The 22185-nt window shown below is 37.2% G+C and overlaps 2 protein-coding genes and 1 long non-coding RNA gene across 4 annotated transcripts; 2 read left to right on the plus strand and 1 right to left on the minus strand.

Annotated features, from left to right (window-relative positions):
• Positions 1–54: 54 nt before the first annotated feature.
• On the plus strand, positions 55–15905 carry LOC108359500 (F-box and WD-40 domain protein 7). 2 transcript variants are annotated; one of them, XM_017611398.1, is made up of 9 exons: positions 55–294; positions 7726–8884; positions 8948–9060; positions 9150–11240; positions 11321–11502; positions 11689–11914; positions 12115–12325; positions 13595–13766; positions 13858–15905. In XM_017611398.1, the coding sequence occupies exons 2-9, from the start codon at positions 7765–7767 to the stop codon at positions 13967–13969; spliced, it is 4227 nt and encodes a 1408-aa protein (XP_017466887.1). In that variant the 5' UTR covers positions 55–294; positions 7726–7764; the 3' UTR covers positions 13970–15905. The 2 variants fall into 2 exon arrangements, with proteins under 2 accessions (XP_017466887.1, XP_017466886.1); XM_017611397.1 differs by having other exon boundaries at positions 7726–9060.
• LOC108359509 (uncharacterized) lies at positions 15276–18554 on the minus strand. The gene is made up of 2 exons (XR_001846935.1): positions 17244–18554; positions 15276–16207 (listed from the first exon to the last, which is right to left on the minus strand). It is a non-coding gene; the product is annotated as an uncharacterized LOC108359509 (long non-coding RNA).
• A 1639-nt stretch (positions 18555–20193) lies between these two features.
• On the plus strand, positions 20194–20793 carry LOC108359510 (CCAAT/enhancer-binding protein gamma-like; the record flags this gene model as incomplete). Its single annotated transcript, XM_017611408.1, has 2 exons — positions 20194–20286; positions 20351–20793. Coding segments are annotated over 2 exons (333 nt in total), but the record flags the coding sequence as incomplete, so codon positions are not given.
• Between the last annotated feature and the right edge of the window lie 1392 nt (positions 20794–22185).

Below are 22185 nucleotides of genomic sequence, written 5' to 3' on the forward strand. Positions count from 1 at the left end.
ACTGATGAGGTGCTAACGTCGGTTGGGTAGATTTTTTCAGTCTGGTAGCTCTAAATGGAAACTTGGCCACACTGAGCACACGAACGTCTACGAAGCTGTCTTTTTTTAATGGCTGGCAATTTTTGTACTGAAGAATTCGACTTCGATTCGCTCGGAAGATAATACAATTTTTCATCAAAAATACATATAAAAGATTAAAAAATTGCAAAATAATTAAATTAACCTGTAAGGGCGTAGTTAGCGCGACGGATAGTGGCGGCCCAGCAATTTATTTCGCGTAAAGTACACTGGAAGGTGAGCAAGTTTTTCAATTTTTCAAGAACTAAAATTCCTCAAAGTGATGTGTTGGAGCAAAAAAGTCAATTCAAAGACGTAACATTGGTTTTTAAAAAGTTCTTTACTGTAAAAGTTTGCTTAAAATTGCATTTAAAATAATCTTGCGGAGGCCATTTGCAGTGAAAATTGTTCGTTAATTTGCAAGTGCAATCGTCCTCGTACTTATGCGTACGTCGTGCGTGCAGATGTATGTGCATCGTGCATGGAGCACAGCAGTGAAAAGGTGGGGAGTCAGGGTAGAAGAAAAAACCAAAAATTCCTGATTTGGGTGCGTGACGTTTCTTGACAGCGGTGCGAGCGCGTGTGCGATTTTGTGTATGTGGTGGAGTACCAGTGGACACAGACCTATACGTGCTGTAGTGAAACTCGTTGGGGCAGCGCTGCTGTGCTCTGCTACGTCGGCATTTTCTCAGCTTTTATGATGTTTTCATGTGGCACCATACGGCTTTGTGTTGCAGCGAAGCTCGTTAACGCGGCGGCGGCGATTCATATTTGCCATCAGGTTGATTATTCTCAGCTTTTGTTGCGGGGTTGTGTACTAAAGATTATTTTTGTTATAAAAATATCAACACAATCCTTGGGTCGACCACTTCTAAGGACCACTCTCCAAGGTTTAGGTAACGAAAGGTTTGAAACTATCCATTGTTCTTCCGCTAAAAAGCGTTGTTTACTTTGGTGTTACCATGTCACCGGATGTGAATTTTGTGTATCGACCATGGATCTGGCATAGAAAATATATTTTATAGAGGCAACGGAAGTAAGTGCGTTTTATCGAAATTAAAAACACCTACAAATTACGAATTCGATATCCCTCCAAACCAAAGTTCCCGAAATCTTAACGAAGTCTTCAAGGTTCAGTTAGTCTAGACTTAATTTACGTAACGTAACATATTATGCGCGTTCCTTATCCCCCAGAAATAGTCAGAAAAAGTCCGAAGTAGTCAGATTTAGTCCAAAAAGCGTTCCTTAACTCGGAAATGACAGCAAAAATGAGAGAGCAACAGTCAGTGAGAGCGACTCTCATCAGTCCGAAGTAGTCAGATTTAGTCAGAAGAATTTTTTCTGGCAAAATCCTGAAAAGTGTCAAACTCAACTGAATTTAAATTAACGGAAATTAAAGAATACGCAAAAAGTGAGAATAATCTAAAAAGTAAAAGAAATGAATTGAAATTGGAAGGAGGCAAAAAATAATTGATATAGCAAGTGTTTATTGTGCTTGTGCTTGTGTGAATGTGTTTTGTACATACATTTCTGTTCTTATTTGACGTTAGTTTTGTTGTTGCCATTCTTTGGACTAAAAATTTGGTTTTTTGCGTTCCTTTACTTTTCCTGTTACTCTCTTTTAGTGAGCGCATTTTGCTTACGCTCTGGCATTTTGACACTTTTCAGATTTTAGTCCAAAAAGATAAGGAATGAACCTATTATCGGCCGTCTTCACATGCTTGAAAATCTCGCTTGCGTTCTGCTTTTTTCTCTCGCAAGCGAGATAGAGTTTTTGGTGACTGGGCATTAGACAGCATACTTTTTCATTTGTAAAATGTCGCCAAACAAGAAGGTTCAAGCCTTGCAGGCTCTTAAAAGTTTGAGAAAATTAGAAAATCTGCATAAAGAGAGAAAAAGACGCAAGAAACGTTTTTGGGTGAATATAAATTTGTATTTGCCTCCAAAATAAACGATGTTGCTACTCTGAAGAATTCTGGAAATGAGAACAAAGTTGTCAAACAACAAAAATGACAGTTGAAACCAAGCGAGAGCTCGCATACCGCTCGGTATGCGAGAAAAAGCATGCTTCGTAATTTTTGCGGTCTACACGTGAGGTTTCTCGCATGCGTCGTCACGCAAGCGAGATTTTCCAGCACGTGAAGACGGCCGTTTATATTGGCCAACGCAATATATTTTTGTTCAGGGATTTTTGATGTGGCTTATAGGCGACAAAGTGGCCATCAGCTGAAAAGGAAAATACAAAGCCAAAATATTTTCGCTTCTGGCTAAGTTGACGTGTTGAGTAATCATTGACGATTTCTTACGTAAGTTAAGTTAAGTCTACACTAACTAGACTTTTAGGAGTATCGCATATCTGTAATGATTTTTTTACGAATCTTCAAAGAAATTTATATGAAGTGATTGACATGAACTCGTAAAGAAGTTTCTGTACGAAAAATTATTCGTGTACTTCGTGGTTGGTTTAAATAATACTTAAGCAAAAGATCACAAACCTAATCTTAGACTCTTTTACTACATACTTATATTCGTGAAAAATTCAGCAATTTCTCTTTTATAAAATGTAATATTCAACAAGGTGTATGTAGCTTTGCACATTTTTGAATCGAATTGTAGGATGTCATTTTCACAGCTGCCTCATTATCATTGTATTGACTTTTGCCCGGCAACCAGTAGTCAAGAAAGTATCTGCCTGCTTTTGGGCTACGCCACCCAGAGCTCGTCTTTTTAGCTCCACTCTGTTGAGTATGTACATTCGTTTACGTTTCTGTATATGCAAGTTAAAAAGATGCCCAGGAACAGTTTCATAAAAGTAACGTCGTTTCCAGGTAAACGCTGACACGGACATTGATTGCATTTTGACCCTTGCTTATATATATATATATGCTAAATAAATACATACCTATGTATGTATGTACAGTAGATTTCTTTCAAATGCCGATGCAAGCGTTGTCATTTAAGGACATGAGTGCTCATTTTCATTTCGGTGGTGGGAAGTGATATTGCATTTATACATACATATGTACATACATAAAATCGTAAATAATTTTATGAATTGTGTGAACCATAGTTGCGTTCGTTTTTGAATTTTATTAATAAGCAGATGCGGGGTGTCATATTTTGACCTAATTTAATTCTGAAAACCACCTATAATATTGTATATCTATGCAATATAGATACATATATCGTCGTTTAAAGTACAAAACCGCGTATCAACAAAATTAAAAACCGCGCATCAAGATACCGCAAAACTGCGTATGTGAGTTTGCATAAAATATTTTCTAGAGAGTAAAAACACTCAAATTTCAAAATGGTTCTCCTTTTTATAAAGCAATCGCATTTTCGCGCTTGTATATTTCAGGACGAATGGATAAGGATTGAGCCAAGAGCTTGTTTGAGCAAATCCAATTTTTGGCAGCAAATGCCAGTTACGCGGTTTTGCAGAATGGCGATACGAGGTTTTGTACTTTAAACGACGATATACAAATGTATATACTTAATGCTATTAGCTTACAGAGGTGACTTGGAAAGAGAAAAATTTGCAAATTATATTATCTATTAATTTTTAAATAAACACCGTGTATTTTTCGATTTGACGCAAATAGGACATATTCGTAAATTGATAACTTCCAGAATTTTATTCACATCATTGGCTTAAAACCGATTTAAAGTTACCTGTGAATAATTAATTTTCAACCAAAACTTTACTAGAGTTCTAAAGTAAATGATACTATAGAATAACACTTTGTGAAAACGCTCCTTTCAGCATATTTCTATTGTCATATGACCCATTGTGGAGTCTGATCGAGTTTTAGTGAGACTGCCTCGATTCTCTTGTCATTTCATAGCCCTTTGCCAACTGTGTAAACTTTTATAAATTTAGTTTTAAGAGGATATCACCCTGTTGATTTTTAGCTTAAAAAGCTAAGCTTAGCTTATATATATATTTTTTTTTTTTGATGTATGTTACCGCATAACTTTTGATCACGTTAACCGATTTCTATAATTCTTTTTTCAAAGGAAAGGTGTTACCTCACAGGTGGTCCATATTAATTTGGGTTATATCCGATAATCGCAACATGAAGAAATTAACAATGATCTTAAATTTTTATATGAGAATTGAAGTCGCTTTTGTTTTTTTGCTTAAAAATTACTTTTTTTTTTCTTTTAATTTTGAAGTTATGCTGATCGCCCATATATGTATCAGGAATTTCCTCTGAGGCAATAAAATATTTAGAATGCGCAAAAAATTATTTCTGAACTATTGCCAACTATAGATACGGGGTGCGGAGGCTTTGCTTTGGCCTTTTTTAGCAAACTACAGTAGAGTATTGTTTGTATAATTCAAAAACGTGACACATTTTAACTTAGAACACTTGAAAACGGTGTACGAAGTATTTGCGGTAAGCAATTCATGTCTTTAGGTGTCAATACCAGCACGTTCTGTGGATCAAGACACATTTGGCAGATATACATAAGTACATACATACTATGTACATATATGTATAATTCCGATGTCGGCTCGTCACAACTTTTGCAAATTTCATCTTCACCAGTGACTGGTTGCAATTTTTCGTCTCATTTATTTATACGATCACTTGGTCGTGCGCTCCTCAGCTCGACAAGGTTCCTCGGTTCATTTACACTTATCCATTGAGTGTCTTCTTCATTTAGGTTGTGCTCGCTCGCTTACTTGCTCGATCATAGTGGCTTGTTCACTCTGCTTTAATGCACTTTTGTGATTTCCTTTTGACTGTTATGTTGTTGGTATTGTTTTTTTGCTGCTCTTTGTTGTTGCTTTACGACAAGGCAACGACTAGGGCTCTGACACGTCGAATTGTTGGATCGCTTGTTGGTTTGTTGCTTGTTTGGCTGGTTAGTCTGGCTGCTGCGTGCTCTTGTGTTATTTTTCCCACTGATTCTTTTTGCAGTTTACATGTTTGTGGGATTGTGATTTTCGCTTAATATACTTTTCCTTGTTTGCTTCTGTATATGTACCTGTATGTTCATGTGTGCATACCCCGTAGGAAATAGGAGCACGTAATGCCTTATCAGCAGCTTACATTTTAGGTGCATCTACATAGAAATTTAGCGCTGGCTTTGACGTTGGTTTGACAGAACGCGCGTTAAAAGTATGCTTGCTACAATGAACAATTGGCAGTGAATGCTTTGCCCACTAAATTAACATAGGCTGCATTCTAAAACGTCAAAATACAAAACATCACTATCTTTTATTTTTAAACCTCAGTAGATTGTAATTCCAAATGTGTGCAACCATGGTTAGATGCTAGTTTTGAACTAGGTTCCGCAAAATAGACCTTTTCTCCAAGTGCTGTTTAGAAATAAAAGACAATGATGCTTTGTATCTTGACGTTTTGGAATTCGCCCATACTAACGACAGATAAATTTATACTTAATATCAATAATTGCATGAAAAACGATATTTCTTTCCCGTTTTTGATTAAAAAGAAAAAAATATTCCACATAATTTTATTTATTTGCAACAGCTGACGAACGACGCATGCGAAAAGTTGAGGGTTGGCCATCTTTCTGCATTGTGTCGGCGTTAGCGTTGCCGAATTTTTGCGGAAGGCTGCATTCGGTCTTGATTTGAATTCATGTATTCATAGTCAGCTGTTGAAGCGACGCCAACGCCAACGCAACGCCAAAGTTGTATGTGGATGGGCCTTTCACCCGGCGCTCCTTACCACTTCCCTGCCGAATCTCCCTTACTTGAACAAAGGCGTGGCCGCCTTATGGTATTAGGAATTTAGAATGTACATTTGGTACCAGCGATTCTTCTCAGCCGCTTTACCAAGTAATACGTAGATTATAGAGCCGTCGCTCGGACTAGTTCGGCTCTAGGAAATATCTTCGGCAGCACGTTATTTTGCAACTTACAACGTAACGGCCCGTCTCCACAGACAAAAGTTTTTGCCTACCAACTGTCATTTTTATTGCCTGATAAAAATTTTATCAGAGGCATTATTTGTGCGTGGGCATTTTTTATCTTGATAAAAGCATTTGTAAGATGACGATTTTTGCCCGATTTAATTACTTAAGATATTTAAAAAAAAAAAATATGCTATTTCACACCCAAATACGTAACAACGAATATTTTAACAGAAAATAGCTCAACTTTCGCTTTTATATCAAAATATCGATAATGTTGCCACCACGAAGTTATCGCGCTTATGAAAATGTGGCTGTCAAAGTACCAAATTGCTGCAAATATTTATCAAGATAAAAGCTCTGATATTAATGACTGCCAAGAGCAACATGCGGTCTCCATTGGCAAAATTTTGCCTCATACCATTATCAAGATAAAAACTTTTGCCTGTGGAGACAGCAAATAAGGCGACATCGGAGATGTGACTTTTGTGCTTTACTAATAAATGACATTGGTCATGACAATTTTGGTGCTAAAATCCGAAAGAAAACATGGATTATCCCGTAAAGTGCTTACCTATTTTCCCAGTGGGTAGCATGTATGAATAATCATCTGTATGTGTGTATGAGAATCGTAGTTTGGACGCGAGACAATGGGTACTGTTTGTGATCAGTTATTTAATATGGTTGTCATTGTTGTTGTTCCATACCATCAGCGTCGCTGTCGCTCCATTTGATATTTTTGTTTTTGTTGTTGTTGTAATTTAAACTGATATTTTTGTGCTGGCTTATTTGTTGGCTTGGCTTGGCTGACTGTTGTTTTAAGTTTGTATAGTGTGTGCATGGGAATTTTTTGATTCGCACTTACTAGGGATGGGTATTTATTAAAATTTTCGAGTTTTTAGTTATTCGGTTTTTGTTTGTAAACCGTTTTTTCACTGATCGGGAATCAATCGGAAAAAATCGCCAGTCTTTAAAAAAAAACGAAACGTGCACTTTTTTATACCCGAGTGCGCTTGTGCACAAGGGTCCGTTCGTAAATTCCATCGAGCAATAACCACGCTCACGCATTACGTGTTTTGAATAAAAAAATACAAATTTTTTATAATGCACTTTTCTAAAAACTTTCAAAATAATAATTTGGTAAAACCAAGAAATCCGGGTTTTGCTTCCTCCGCGAACAGGTGTTTTACAAAAAAAAAAAATCGAAACATTAAATAAAAAACCGTTCGGAGATACTCATCCCTAGCACTGACCAATCGAGGTGAGACGAGTTGAGCTCGACAGCACGCCTGTGAGCTTGAATACGCGTTTACAACAACAAATGCATTGTATTGTTTACTGAATCTTGTGGGAATTTTGTGAGAGATGATCGACGTTAGTATGGTTTGTATGTGGTGCTCTGAGAATTCTTTCGGTTTTTTATGACATTTTTTTGTATCATTGACTCCACTTTACATAATCGAACTGTGGAAGGGACGTAATAACTGCTGTGTATCGAAAAACTGCACGATGGTATGAGAACCCTGCCTGTAAAAGACGGTCGAATAAAAAAATGGAAATTTGCTTACATTTGAATAAACTCGGCATGGTTTCAACTTCCGCAATTTATGTATATGTATTTAACGAATTAATCGATGTGCTATACCGGCATGCATGTCTATGCTACTGGAGGTTTGATTTTTAGTAGCAAATAAATACGAATTGTTTTAATATTCTCCAACCAATCACATATAAACCAAAGTAGTAGAATTCATAATAAATATGCATATTTTTTAGCGTACTTGTTTGTTGGTCATCTGCTGGTTGTAGCATATTATGGAAGAAACATGTCCCGAGTCTACTAATTCAATTAAATTGGGCATCGCTCAGCCACCAACAACAGCAACCAAAACGATTCTTTCCGTCGCAAAGCAACAATCGCCTTTACAATCGGATTCGTTATCGTTGAACGAACAACCTTCAACTTCTAGCGGCTTGAACACGGCCTCAATGTCGCTGTTGCAGGAGGGATTCGTTGACTCGCAACACGATTTTGCCGAAGTTTTGGATGATGAGACGACCACTTCCGGTGTGCTGGAAACATTTGAAATAAGTTCATCAAACTCACTACCGCCGAGTTGTTCAGATGTGCACAGAGAGGTTGTTGTGGATGATAGTTCTTCAACGGATACCATAAAATTGGTTGAAGTATCTAACAGTACCTCTTGCAATAACAAGTTTTTTAATGTTTCTGAGGTGTATGTAATCAACGATGATGATGACGACGATGATGTGCCCGAAGTGGAAGAAGGGGAAGTGGAAGATGAAGATTTGGCGTCAGTAAATGAGACAGCTATGCATCCACATAGTGTCCAAGATAGCGATAATCAGCATCAACTTAGCCGATTCTCGAGCAATAGTACGAACAGTCAATTGGGCAGTGTTATTGTAACTAATGGAGGCGCGACAATTTACCTTGAAACGCCGGTAGTCGAAGAACAGCATCAACATCATCTTCAACTCAGTGAAGGGGGCGAAAACGGCGAGTTCGGAGAAAAAGCTGGGAAACCAAAACGTTTAAGCGATGAATTTATGCTAACCGATGAGGCCGAACCGTTTGGTAAAGTAAGTGAAAACAAGTCCCGAAACACAGATGGTGAAACTAGTGCGACAACCACGTTTGAAGGAGTAGGCAGCAATGAATTATTACCGGATCGCGTGTCATTTCGATTGAAAGAAATGAATATTAATAACTCAGCGGGTACAAAGATATGCAAAAATAATCCTTGCAATAATTCTGATAACTCCGCTGATAGGCCTTCCAGTTCCAAAAGCAATGAGAATGAAGTCGTCTTATTGCCAGCGCCCAGTATGGCAGATATCGAATCTATGGATTTAATAGAACGCCGTGATTTTGAGACAGAGCAAAGGCTAACAGATGGTCTTATATTAAAAGGTAGCTCTTTAATAAATAATAATATGATTAACCTGAGGCTGATTAATGCGTCGTGGAACACAGAAACACATCGGGGAAAGTTGGAGCTGGAAGATGATTGTCCCAGCAGCAGCAGCAATATAAATAATAGTAGTCATAGCAATTTTGTTGGGCGCGCCGTTTCTTCAGACAGCAAGGTATGCACGTTCGCTTTATAATAACGTCTTTTTTTTTTTGTTATATTAAGTCAAAATATTTTTATTTTACAATTAACATTTTCATACAGTGTGCTTACAAGGATCTTGCGTCAACGCCAACGAGTAGCCGCAACTACAACAGTCGTTTAACCAAATCAACTGCCAAACTTAATTTGTGCTCTACTCTAAGTCATCCTCAACATCGGCAAGTGCAACCGCTTCAGGATCGGGCCATAAGTGCCAACAATTCCACAAAAATATATATAAAATCACAGCAGCCAGGCAATAGTAACAATAAGAGTCTGATTTCATTATCCTCATCATCCCATACATGTACTTCAATCTCGTCTGCATCTACTTCTGTATCTTCGTCATCCGCATCTTCAGCATCATCATCAACTTCATCAGTAATTGTGGAGGCACGCAACGCAACATCAGTTTCATCATCGTCGTTGCCAGGTACCCCTGCATGCACCATCGGTGGTAGTGGCGTCGGTGGTGGTGGCGCAGCCGCGGAGATATACTCCAACTCTAATTCAAATGACAGTCTTATGAGTAGCGCATCTACAACTACCAATTGCCGCCATCGGCAGCAGCAACAACCGCCAAACGGATTGGTTGATAGGTCAGAGGTTGGTGGCTGTAGCCGCACCAGCTCAATACACGCTGCTGTGGCAGAGGCTGAAAACAATGCAGTAGCTGCAGCGGCTGCCAGCTCTAGATCAGCGCCCGCTTCCGTTTTTGACGACGCCCAACCTTCAACTTCATCCGCACGTTGCCAATATGCTCCGTCCGTGAAGAGTTTGCGTCAAGTGCATGCCAGCGCACAAACCCATGAGCGGTATATCGGTCGTGGTGGAATAGCAACTGTGGGAATTAGTGGCCCAGCTGTATCCGGTAGCGGCATCAATTTCCAGCTGGCATCTAGCAGAAGCCGGCGTCGTGCCGACTTGGCCGCTCAGCTGAATCGCAACAATACCTCTGAAGAAGTAATCACTGCAGCTTTTAAGGTGATGGCTGAAGCGGCGGCAGCAGCCGCGGTGGCAGATTACAATGACGAATCTTCATGGGCCGACTGTGACGAAAATACTTCTGATGAGGAGATTTGTACATGTCATCACAGCAGCAGCAGTAGTGCAAGTAATAGTAGTCATGGCGGTAGCAATACCAGTCTAAACGAAACGGACACTGATGCAGCGGAAATTTCTTTTGGTGGTGGCACTGTCAGCTGCGCTGCCAAGGATGGCGATTTGTCAAATTACATACAAATGGTTTCGATATCGGAGGAGGTGGGCGGCAATGGTACCGCTAACTCCACCACGGAGAACACGCCCAATTGTGCATACTTTAATGCCCAACAACGTAAGCGGAAATACAATGATAACCGTCTATTAGGCGCCGATTCTGGTGCTGCTGTTTCCAGCAATGGCAGCGGTTCAAACATGGATGATGTCAATTGCAGGAAACGTATAGCATATGATTTTACCTCAACGACACGCCACAATAGTGCTTTAGTAGCTTTGCCCTCCACACCAACAACACAAATCGCGCAGCTGACCACCATCAGTAATTCTTCAATGGGTCGTCGTACACCGCGTTCCATCATACCGACACGAGAGAATCCACCACCCGAATTGCAGCATTGGCTGTCACAATTCCAACGCTGGACACATGTTGAACGACTCATGGCGATCGATCGGCTGATTGAGCATTGCGAACCGACACAAGTCCGTCATATGATGAAGGTGATTGAGCCACAATTCCAGCGCGATTTTATTTCGTTGTTGCCGCGGGAGCTGGCATTGCAAGTGCTCGCCTATTTGGAGCCAAAAGATTTATTGCGCGCTGCGCAGACTTGCCGCAGTTGGCGCTTTTTGTGTGACGATAATTTGCTTTGGAAGGAAAAATGCCGAAAAGCACAAATACTCACCGAACCGCGCACGGATCGACCGAAACGAGGTCGCGCTGGCAATATGCCGCCAATTGCGTCACCATGGAAAGCTGCTTACATGAGACAGCATATCATTGAAATGAATTGGCGATCGCGGCCAATACGCGAACCTAAGGTATTGAAAGGGCACGATGATCACGTGATTACATGCTTACAATTCTCGGGTAATCGGATAGTGTCAGGCTCAGATGACAATACTTTAAAAGTTTGGTCGGCTGTCACGGGAAGGGTAAGTTGTAGACAGTATTTTGTATAAATACAATTTTCTAATGCCATGCATTAATCTATCTTTAATTTTTCCTTTATTAGTGTTTGCGTACGTTAGTTGGTCACACTGGAGGTGTGTGGTCATCTCAGATGTCGGGCAATATTATAATCTCAGGTAGTACCGATCGTACACTGAAAGTCTGGGACATGGATACTGGTCAGTGCTTGCACACATTGTTGGGGCATACCTCTACTGTTCGATGTATGCATTTGCACGGCAATAAGTAAGTGTGCGCCTCAAATTTTTGGGCTCTCTAGGATTAGATGAGGTACTGTAAATGGTTGAGGGCACAATAGACCTGCTGGTCGCAGTGCATGCCTCCATTAATTATCTATCTAAGTGTGCGCCATTTTTTAGAAACATTTCGATATTAGTTAATTTAAATTAATTTTATTATTTTTTCCTTTAGGGTCGTTAGTGGATCTCGCGATGCCACGCTTCGCGTATGGGATATAGAACAAGGTTCATGCTTGCATGTGTTAGTTGGCCATTTGGCAGCAGTACGTTGTGTGCAATATGACGGCAAATTGATTGTTTCGGGAGCTTATGATTATATGGTGAAAATCTGGCATCCCGAGCGCCAGGAATGCCTACACACATTATCAGGACATACAAATCGTGTTTATTCGTTGCAGGTAAATATACAGTGTAACGCACAATAAACTTTGAACTCGTTTCTAAACACAAATTCACACAGATTGTGTACAAATCCATATGTCTAGTAATCCGACCTAGGGTTTAGTTTCAATATCGGCAAAAGCTATCAAAAATAAAACCAAATTTTATTAACACACATATTTGCTAAATTACTTTATGCCTTTTCTTCATCTTCTAGTTCGATGGTATGCATGTTGTATCTGGATCTCTAGATACCTCCATACGCGTGTGGGACGTTGAGACAGGAAATTGTAAACATACACTCATGGGACATCAAAGTCTTACTTCCGGAATGGAATTGCGGCAAAATATTTTAGTCTCAGGCAATGCCGATTCAACGGTCAAAGTGTGGGATATAACAACAGGCCAATGCTTACAAACTTTGTCAGGTGAGTGGACAAGTGTATTTTATGTAAACAAAAGTTAAAGGTAAATACACCACTGTCTGCCTTCCAAAAATCGAACTACAGTTGTAAAGGATGGTGATAAGGCTTTCAACAACGAATTTAGATTAGTTTCAAAATGTTCTATTCCGAAAATATACATACGTATGGTCAGAGAGCATACAACTGCGAATCAAAAAAAAAATAATAATAAACAAAATTCACTTTACTAACTTAGCCACTATCGATTCGCGAGCGATGAAAGTACTGAGCTATTCTGTTGACAATTGAGAAAGAAAGCACTGAATCAGTTCGTGGGCAGTTAGAAAGGAAAAGAAAAAATGCAATACTATTAAAAGTGTGCAAAGAAACGTAAAATATGGGCGAAAATTTTAAGGCGGACTCACTGAGAAAAGTTCTGAACGCTTTTGAGTTGTAAACTCAACTTCAACTTAAATTAAGAACTAGAACGATCAATCTGTCTTTAATATATATGTATATGTACGTGCAGTTTTGATCTCTTAATTGGTCTTTGGGGGTGAACTTAATTTTTAAATAAATCGGCACCATTCTCTAACATGACGCATAAGTTGTGATTCTAGTCGAATGCTCTCTGCCGTTTCTGCAATTAAACTGGGAAGACATCATTGCACCTGCTCCTTGAATGTGATGCCGTATCGAGGCGACGGTTGAACAACATATGGCCCGAAAGAGAGCACATACACTCACTTCTTACCTCTAAAAGCTCTCCTGGAATTTCTGGAGTTGTTGTTGTTGGAGTCTATACCGGTGATGGGCACTGCCTTGCCCGCGGGCAAAGTTCTTTTAAGCTTTCTATACATTTCGTATAGGCGCTTGCAGAGTAAAAGCTCTCTCGGCCCATCGCTGGTCTATAGGAATGAAATATGTTTTGTGATGGGTGGAGGGCACAATGTATCCATGATCACGATTATCTATATATCGTTACCTTAATATAGAAAGGCCCTAACTCACATTGTCGCTGAAATACAAAAAGCCGTAACTAAGTAAAAATCTAAGATTCCCTGTTTGATTGTATATGATGCATATCATCGAATTTTAAGTCCCCACATCATTTTAAGCAACAACAAATTTTAGTCAGTTACTGCTTTTTTGCGTTTCAGCGACTATATGAGTTAGGGCCTTTCTATATTAAGGTAACGATATCTATCTAACATGATGCAATGATCACTAGTTACTATTCCAACACTCATATATGTATGCACGTTTTTCTAACTACATTTTCCAACCCAAAAGGTCCCAATAAGCATCAATCGGCAGTAACTTGTTTGCAATTCAATTCGCGCTTTGTGGTAACGAGCTCAGATGATGGAACAGTGAAATTATGGGATGTAAAAACCGGTGAATTCATACGTAATTTGGTCGCATTGGATTCAGGCGGCTCAGGGGGCGTTGTCTGGCGTATAAGGTATGTAATAAATTGTTTTTGTTTTATTCTATGTATAGGGTATACATACTTCCAAATGTACGTATATTTATTCCTCTTTACTCATTTGTAGGGCAAATGATACCAAGTTAATATGCGCCGTGGGTTCGCGTAACGGCACGGAGGAAACCAAACTAATGGTTTTGGATTTTGATGTAGAAGGAGCTTGTGTGAAATGTTCATAGAAGATGCGACTGCAGTCATTAGAAGCAAATAAAAATCAATATTATTAAACACACATTACACCGAAAGAGGAAATATTCATAGCATAGGTAGTATTTGTATGTATAGCGAACAGCGCTCCTCACAACAAAATCTCCACAAAGAAAAACACGGGGAAATTAAAGAAATTATCTCTTACAATATAAACTTTATCATGTCATGCACACCTCGGATTATTCGATCCGAGAGATGGGGTTATCTAAAATGTATGAAGAAATGCAGCCTAAGTTTTGTGTAGAGATAATGATAAAGACTTGCTAGGCTAAGGAAAAAAATATATTTTGCCGTTTAAAAATGCATTTAGAAATGCTGCAATTGCGAATATATATTATATGGCACAGACATTTCCGTCACATTAAAGTATGAATATTGAGCTTATTGGATGATAATTATACGAAAGGCCAAATACATTACATACGTACGCATAACCGGCTAATAATATTATTTGAGATTCCTTTTTCAGTAATGAAATGTTAAAAATCAATATAAAATTTTGATTAATTTATAAAATATGATACTATTTCAAGTATAGCAGCTTACTCGTATACATACATATAAGTATATAAAGAGCGGATAAAAATTCATTAATACCTACCTATGTATTTCGTCCAATGCGACACTTCAATTAATGTCAGCTCGACGGAAATTTATTGTTCCGCCTGTGCATGCTATGCTCGTTATTTAGACCAGCAAGTAAAGAAATTGGTAATGGTTAACGTACCGCAAAATTTGCGAGAAACCAGTTGAGGAGAAAATTTTAGAAATTACAACATTTAATTTTGGTATAAGTATGCAATGCGTTTTATATTTTCGCACATAGTAATTCATAAGCACTCGTAAAGGTTACGTACCTTTTTTGTCTTACTAGTACAACTAATTTGTATTTTTTAATGTTTATTTCAATTAGTTATAGCTATTGAGTTTGTATTTAACACTTTTTAAACGAATTCGTTTACCAATGCAGATATATAACGCGCAAGTGGGAGGGTAATCTTATAAAGTGTGTATAGATTACTTTTAATGAGAGCTTTATAAACTTTAAATCACGTATACGTAGCGATACTGTTTGCAATTACATATATACATTTAATAAATATTTTAATTTCGTTTGTTTTATCGCGTCAGCTCTAAATTATTGTAACAGCAAAGCGCTTACTGGTTTTATATATTTTACATAGATTTGTTTACATGTTTGTTTTTTAATCGAACCCTTCAACTCGTAGCGCTTCGTATTGACAGCCGTTTATAAGCGTATAAAACTATATTCTGTTAAATATTTTTAAAACACTGAAGCAAAAAACTACCATGCCAACATATTTTGCTATCGCGTTTGTAAGCAAGTAATTGGAGTAGATTGGATTTAGGCTTTCAATTGAAAATTATGTTCTTCCACAGAAATCACCAACAACTGCGTGCTACGCGCGGTGGTCTGGTGGTGCGTAATTTGTTATACAAAAATTTAGTAAATTTTGTTTTTCTTTTAAACAACTCAAGCTTTTAAGAGTCATCACGTTAATAGTTTTGTTTAAAATGTGTTATTAAACCAAACATTCACACATACAATTGTTAGGATATATATTAATATTAAAAAATATTTTGTTTATCTGTAATTTGCGGTTTGTTAGCTTCGTTTGATTAACAAAAGTCCAATATTGTTGTAGTTTGTTTAAGCATAATTTTCAATCTTGAAATTGCAGTTGTAATTTTTGTTAAAGAATTATCGACGTCCTTCGTCAGTTTTCCAATTTGTAAAGTTGGCTAATTACAGTTTCATTTAATTATGTATATTTGCCACTAACATTGCCATGAAGATTTATTAGGAGCATAACATCTCAAGAAAATCTGAAGGGATATTTTTATACATACATACATACTACAAACAGCAATAAGCTAAATAAATTGAACATATGCAAACCAATCGTATCTAGTAATTGCAAATATGGTTTGAATTAATAAAGAAGCTGTTAGACGTGGCAAGTGCAAGTCCTTTTCAAAAGTCTGTCAAATTCAAGAATTTCCAAAAGAGATTGCAGGGCAGTTACACCTTGCGTGTAAAGTGGCTTCGAAAGCCACTTTTTTATTTCTGAAACTCAAACTTTCCGATACTACTTTTTGTCTTTACACGGTGAACGCAGACAAGTCCACTTTCAGGCATTTTTATGCTTTATAACAAAATTAATGACCTGAAAAATGTACTAAACCTACTAAAATGTGCACAAAACAGTCTAATACTTTAATACTTAAATACTCCATATCAGTAGAATAAATTAATTACACGTATTTTTCATACTATATTCAACATTTTTAAAATTTTATACAAATTCGCCAAAAACGCGGCACACGGCAACAGTCGATCGGTTTGACAGCACTTGCAGCAAAAATGAAAATTGCTAGTGCAGCACGAGCAAGTTGAAATTATTTCTTTAAAGCGATTTGCGTAGTTTCAGTTGCAGTTACTCCTTGCAATTTTTATTACCAAAAGTGATTTCTCCAAATCTGCAAAGTAGACTTTCGATTTCGCATTTTGTCAGCGAAACGCGTAGAAAAAGCGCTTGCATTGCCACGTTTAACCGCACCTTAAGACATATAGTTCGTGTAGTATGTATACATATGTTTTTGTTAAAACAAAAGAAACGCACACATGCATAGCCAGCACCAAAAAAAAATCATGCTACCGGGTTAAAGAATGAATGCAAATCATCAGTTTCCGAGGGTGTTGAAACTAACACTAAGCCCTTTTGGTAATATTTATAATTTCTTCGTTTGTTTATAAGCTAACGTACATACAAATGTGCAAACTACGCGCTCGAAGCCCGTTCATGTGTGCGTGTGCGTACATACATAAATATAATAGAATTATAAGTGAAGCATAAAAAAGCAGCATACAGATTGAATATTAAATTTTAATTATAGACTGATTTATTAGTAACTAATCTATATTTTAATAATCTGTACTGTATCAGTTTAAGTATAATGAACAAAACCAACAACTACATTGTGTAGAGATGCGATAAGTATAAAATAAAGCAAAAAAAAACTAAACAAAAATCAGGTCCAAATCTCGCCGTCGCATTAAATAGCAGCAGCAGCAGCAGCAACAAACTAAGCAAAACATGTCGGCTTCATTCATGCGACAATACATTTATTAGATATGTANACACGGTGAACGCAGACAAGTCCACTTTCAGGCATTTTTATGCTTATAACAAAATTAAGTATCTGAAAAATTTACTAAACCTGCTAAAATCACAACAGTCACAAAACAGTCTAATACTGTAATACTTAAATACTCCATATCAGTAGAATAAATTAATTACACGTATTTTTCATACTATATTCAACATTTTAAAAATTTTATACAAATTCGCCAAAAACGCGGCACACGGCAACAGTCGATCGGTTTGACAGCACTTGCAGGAAAAATGAAAATTGCTAGTGCAGCACGAGCAAGTTGAAATTATTTCTTTAAAGCGATTTGCGTAGTTTCAGTTGCACTTACTCCTTGCAATTTTTATTACCAAAAGTAATACCTCCAAATCTGCAAAGTAGACTTTCGATTTCGCATTTTGTCAGCGAAACGCGTAGAACAAGCGCTTGCATTGCCACGTTTAACCGCACCTTAAGACATATAATTCGTGTAGTATGTATACATATGTTTTTGTTAAAACAAAAGAAACGCACACATGCATAGCCAGCACCAAAAAAAAATCATGCTACCGGGTTAAAGAATGAATGCAAATCATCAGTTTCCGAGGGTGTTGAAACTAACACTAAGCCCTTTTGGTAATACATATTTATAATTTCTTCGTTTGTTTATAAGCTATCGTACATACAAATGTGCAAACTACGCTCGAAGCCCGTTCATGTGTGCGTGTGCGTACATACATAAATATAATAGAATTATAAGTGAAGCATAAAAAAGCAGCATACAGATTGAATATTAAATTTTAATTATAGACTGATTTATTAGTAACTAATCTATATTTTAATAATCTGTACTGTATCAGTTTAAGTATAATGAACAAAACCAACAACTACATTGTGTAGAGATGCGATAAGTATAAAATAAAGCAAAAAAAAACTAAACAAAAATCAGGTCCAAATCTCGCCGTCGCATTAAATAGCAGCAGCAGCAGCAGCAACAAACTAAGCAAAACATGTCGGCTTCATTCATGCGACAATACATTTATTAGATATGTATGTATGTACATATGTACATTCATACATATGTATGCATATGAAACATTCATTCATTGTTCCATGCGTTGCATTCGCTTGGAACACGCCGCTCCGCAAGCGCTTGCTGTTTGTACGTTTGTTGTTTGCTTGATCTGTGTGTGCACGAGCGTATCAGCTACTATTGTAAAACATTAATGTATGCATCTATTAATTAATATACTAAACATCTAAAACAAAAAATAAAAACAAAACTTATTTGCATAAATTCATATATACAACAAAGTAATGCAAATCAAGTACATATATATCTATAATCGCAATAAATTCATAAATTGATTAATAAAATACAGTAAATGTAAAAATAATTTGAGTGCAGTTGTATTTTCTCTTTTACGCGTCAAATTTGGATTATAAAAGAAAAAAATAAGTATTTCTGTAGTGCCCCTACAAAACAACGGCCGTAATCCTAGTATGCACTCCGTTTGACGGTTGCCGTTTATCCACCTAGACAAAGCTGCAACAGTTGCTGGGGGCAATAGGGAAGAAGGCGGCGGTGCTGCAATTAGAAATTTACTCACAAAAATTACAGCGTTTGAATTACAATTTGCTAAGACATTTTGGTAACCGGCAACTAGTAGAACGCTGTGGACGAAGTTTCACAAACCGGGAAGCCACTAGGTGCCTTTTGATTACGCCTAAACATGAACTGCGTGATAAGGTCCCAAATCTCCCTGCTTGTAAGTATCAAACGAAACTAAAATTAGCAAGCAATTACTTGTTGGTTGCTAGAGTAGGAAATATCCGAACCGTCACCAACTTGGAACACAGCTTGAAGTTGAAGCTGAGCTCCAAAACACGACCAACCATAACCAACTCCACATTCTTGCGGGCGCTATGTATGTATGTAGATATGCAGTAAAAAACCAACAGTACCGGAAGCTATGCAAACGTTCAGGCAATCAACGGCATTCGGTGAGGCAACCATAGTTCAGTCACCAGCAAAAGCTGTTGAGAAAAAATGCGTCGGCTGCATGGAGAGCCCTTTATTCTGGCGCAAGTACGATCTGCATACTGCTACTTCTGCAACACCTTCAAAACCAGACTCGACACGCGACATAGCCATTATACTTACAAATTCCCTAAAACCCAGTGAAGAGACGCACCTCCCTTCCGTTCGACCCTGCTTTACTGGCTTTAACAAATTGTCGAATCCCACACTTTTTCGTAATGACAACAACATACAAATATAGTAAAACTGCGTTTTTAGTTTTTCTCTCTGACGTCAGGATTTCTTTTAAAGGACTGAAATCTCAAGGATATGAGAAATTAAAAAAATTATTTCAAAAATTCAGTGCAATGTAGAATATCGGTGTCAAATAAATGAGAAAACCTTGCAAGATTGAAAGAAAATGAAATGTTTTAGTGCAGAAGGACGAAAGGGCATTGAAATTGTCTTTTTAACTTTATTAGCTTGCGATAAAATTTTTTTTTAAGGACATTTTCTATACCTATTAGTCGTCTTTGTGCACGAAAAGTTTTGATGTTTTTCAATTTTATGGAATCTTCGCTCTCATTTAGTACCCATATTTTTATTCTACATTGCACTGAATTTTTTTTATATCCTTTAAGATTAAAAGTCCTCTAAAAAAGATACTGATGTCGGAGATAAAATAAAAAAGCAGTTTTGCTGAAATTGGCTCCTTGTTTCGTAAGTATGTATGTATATTGTTTCGTGTGTTTTTTGGTTTTTGTCGCACGTTGCAATATGTATGGCAAGTCACATGACTATTTACTATTTACTCAACACAAAATTTTTTGATTAACTTCCGGCCGTATAATACGTAAGTTTTCAATCCCGAGCACATGAAGGTTAATAATCAGGCAGGTTCTGCAATTCACATCAGAGTGAATTTCAACCCCTGCCAATTTGAATTCAAAGCTCATTTTATCGGAATTCACTCGAAAGTGAATTGCAGAACCTGCCTGAATAAATATTTGATTACAAAAAAAAAAANGCAACGGCGGTGGAAGTGGCAATACATCAGATGCATCCAAATACGATGATGATGCGTACCGACAAAAGAGACAGAGAAATAATGATGTGAGTATAAAATACGATTAATTTAACTACTTAAATAGGAATTTTTTACTATTTATATACAAAGGCAGTGAAAAAAACACGCCAGAAATCCAAGGAGACGGCAACTGAACGTAAACGTAATGTGGAGCGTTTAAAAAATGACAATATCAAGCTCGAAGCATCCATTAAAGAGGTTAAGGAGCATGTAGAAACTTTGAAGAATTTGTTGTTGAACAACGTGCAAAAGGAGGAGCAGGAAGCGGTTTTGCAACGGATTCTAAATGAGCCATCTGATGACGAGGGTGAAAGTTTTGATGATACATAAATGAATGGAGTTAGCGAGTTAGGTGAAGTAAATTATAATATAGTTTAAATACTAAATCCAATAATACAGCTATTACTTTAAAGGGCATGCTAATTCTGAACTTCTATGATGGTAATTTGCTTTAAAGCACCATTCTTTAAATCAAAACAATTATAAAAGAATCTTTAGATATGTACAAATAAAAAGTTATAAATTTTAATATATGTACTTTTCAGTACTCACCATCAAAAATATCCAGTTTTGCTAAATGTAGTGAAAATACTTCGTCCATTTTGGTTTTTTCAATACTGCTTTTAGATCAGCGGGATATCGTGGTGTATTTTTTGAGTAGTTATGGGCCCAAATGTCTTATCGTGAAGCGTTCACAACTAAAAATACGATAACCCTGATAACGAATACAAAACAAACACATGCTCAGCGTAGCGAGTGCATAATAATACTGAATTAGTTAACACTATCAAATGTTGGGGCGGCTATAGCAATATGAACTTTTATTATTTGTTTAACACGCTTTACTCCTATTACTTCTGTGTATATATCTTTCGGTATGTTTGTATGTATTATAATAGCGTTTAAACCGAAAGAATGACGATTGCATTCACCCTGCTGCTTTCAATTGATTTCTTACAATTATTGTTTTGCGTTTGTGCTTTCTGCTCCGTCTGGATAGCTTCTATGCTCGCAGATAACCAAAGAGTATGGGAAAAGCTAGAGCGCGGGCGTCATAAATTGCTACTGATGCTCCATTTAGTCGCACACTATGAGAGATTAGAAAAGAATTTAAGTGAATAAATTTTCGAAATAGACTATGCATGTTTCATGGCTTAGTAATAGCTGCTATTGTATATCGTCGATGTTTTTGCAAAACCGCCTATCTTACGGCACTCAAATTTTACAGGAGAGCGAAAAAACTGTTTATTTTTTGAAGTCATTGCCTTGATATGCGGTATTTTCTCGTTTTTTGTCACAACGGCGATTTAGGCGGTTTTGCAGCTGGTCAATGGGCGGTTTTGCAAAAACATCGACGATATGAATTTATGTACGTAATACGTACATACGTACATATGTATTTATTTTCGTAGGCGGATGGTTATTTTACACATATGCATGTACATATGTGTGTATATCGTCGTTTAAAGTACAAAACCTCGTATCGTCATTCTACAAAACCGCGTAACTGACATTTGCTGCCAAAAATTGGATTTGCTCACACAAGCTCTTGGCTCAATCCGTATCCATCCGTTCTGAAATATACTAGCTAAAAGGGGATTGCTTTATAAAAAAGAGAACCGTTTTGAAATATGAGTGTTTCTACTCTCTAGAAAATAATTTATGCAAACTCACATACGCGGTTTTGCAATATCATGATACGAGGTTTTGCATTTTGTTGATATGCGGTTTTGTACTTTAATCGACGATAAGCAAACATATGTATGTAAGTACCATAGATCACATTAATTTACGCCAATGAACTGAGTCGTGATAATTGTTTGCCAGAAAATGTTTACTTTTATCACAATTTTTTATGAATGTTATTGTTGTGAATTAAATCAAATGCTTCCGCTAATTTGAAGTGCTTGTGTTACTCAGATAAA

The sequence above is a fragment of the Rhagoletis zephyria genome, unplaced genomic scaffold, assembly GCF_001687245.7.
Source record: "Rhagoletis zephyria isolate East Lansing unplaced genomic scaffold, Rhagoletis_zephyria_1.1 Rzeph_scaffold_00401, whole genome shotgun sequence".
Taxonomy (NCBI): domain Eukaryota; kingdom Metazoa; phylum Arthropoda; class Insecta; order Diptera; family Tephritidae; genus Rhagoletis; species Rhagoletis zephyria.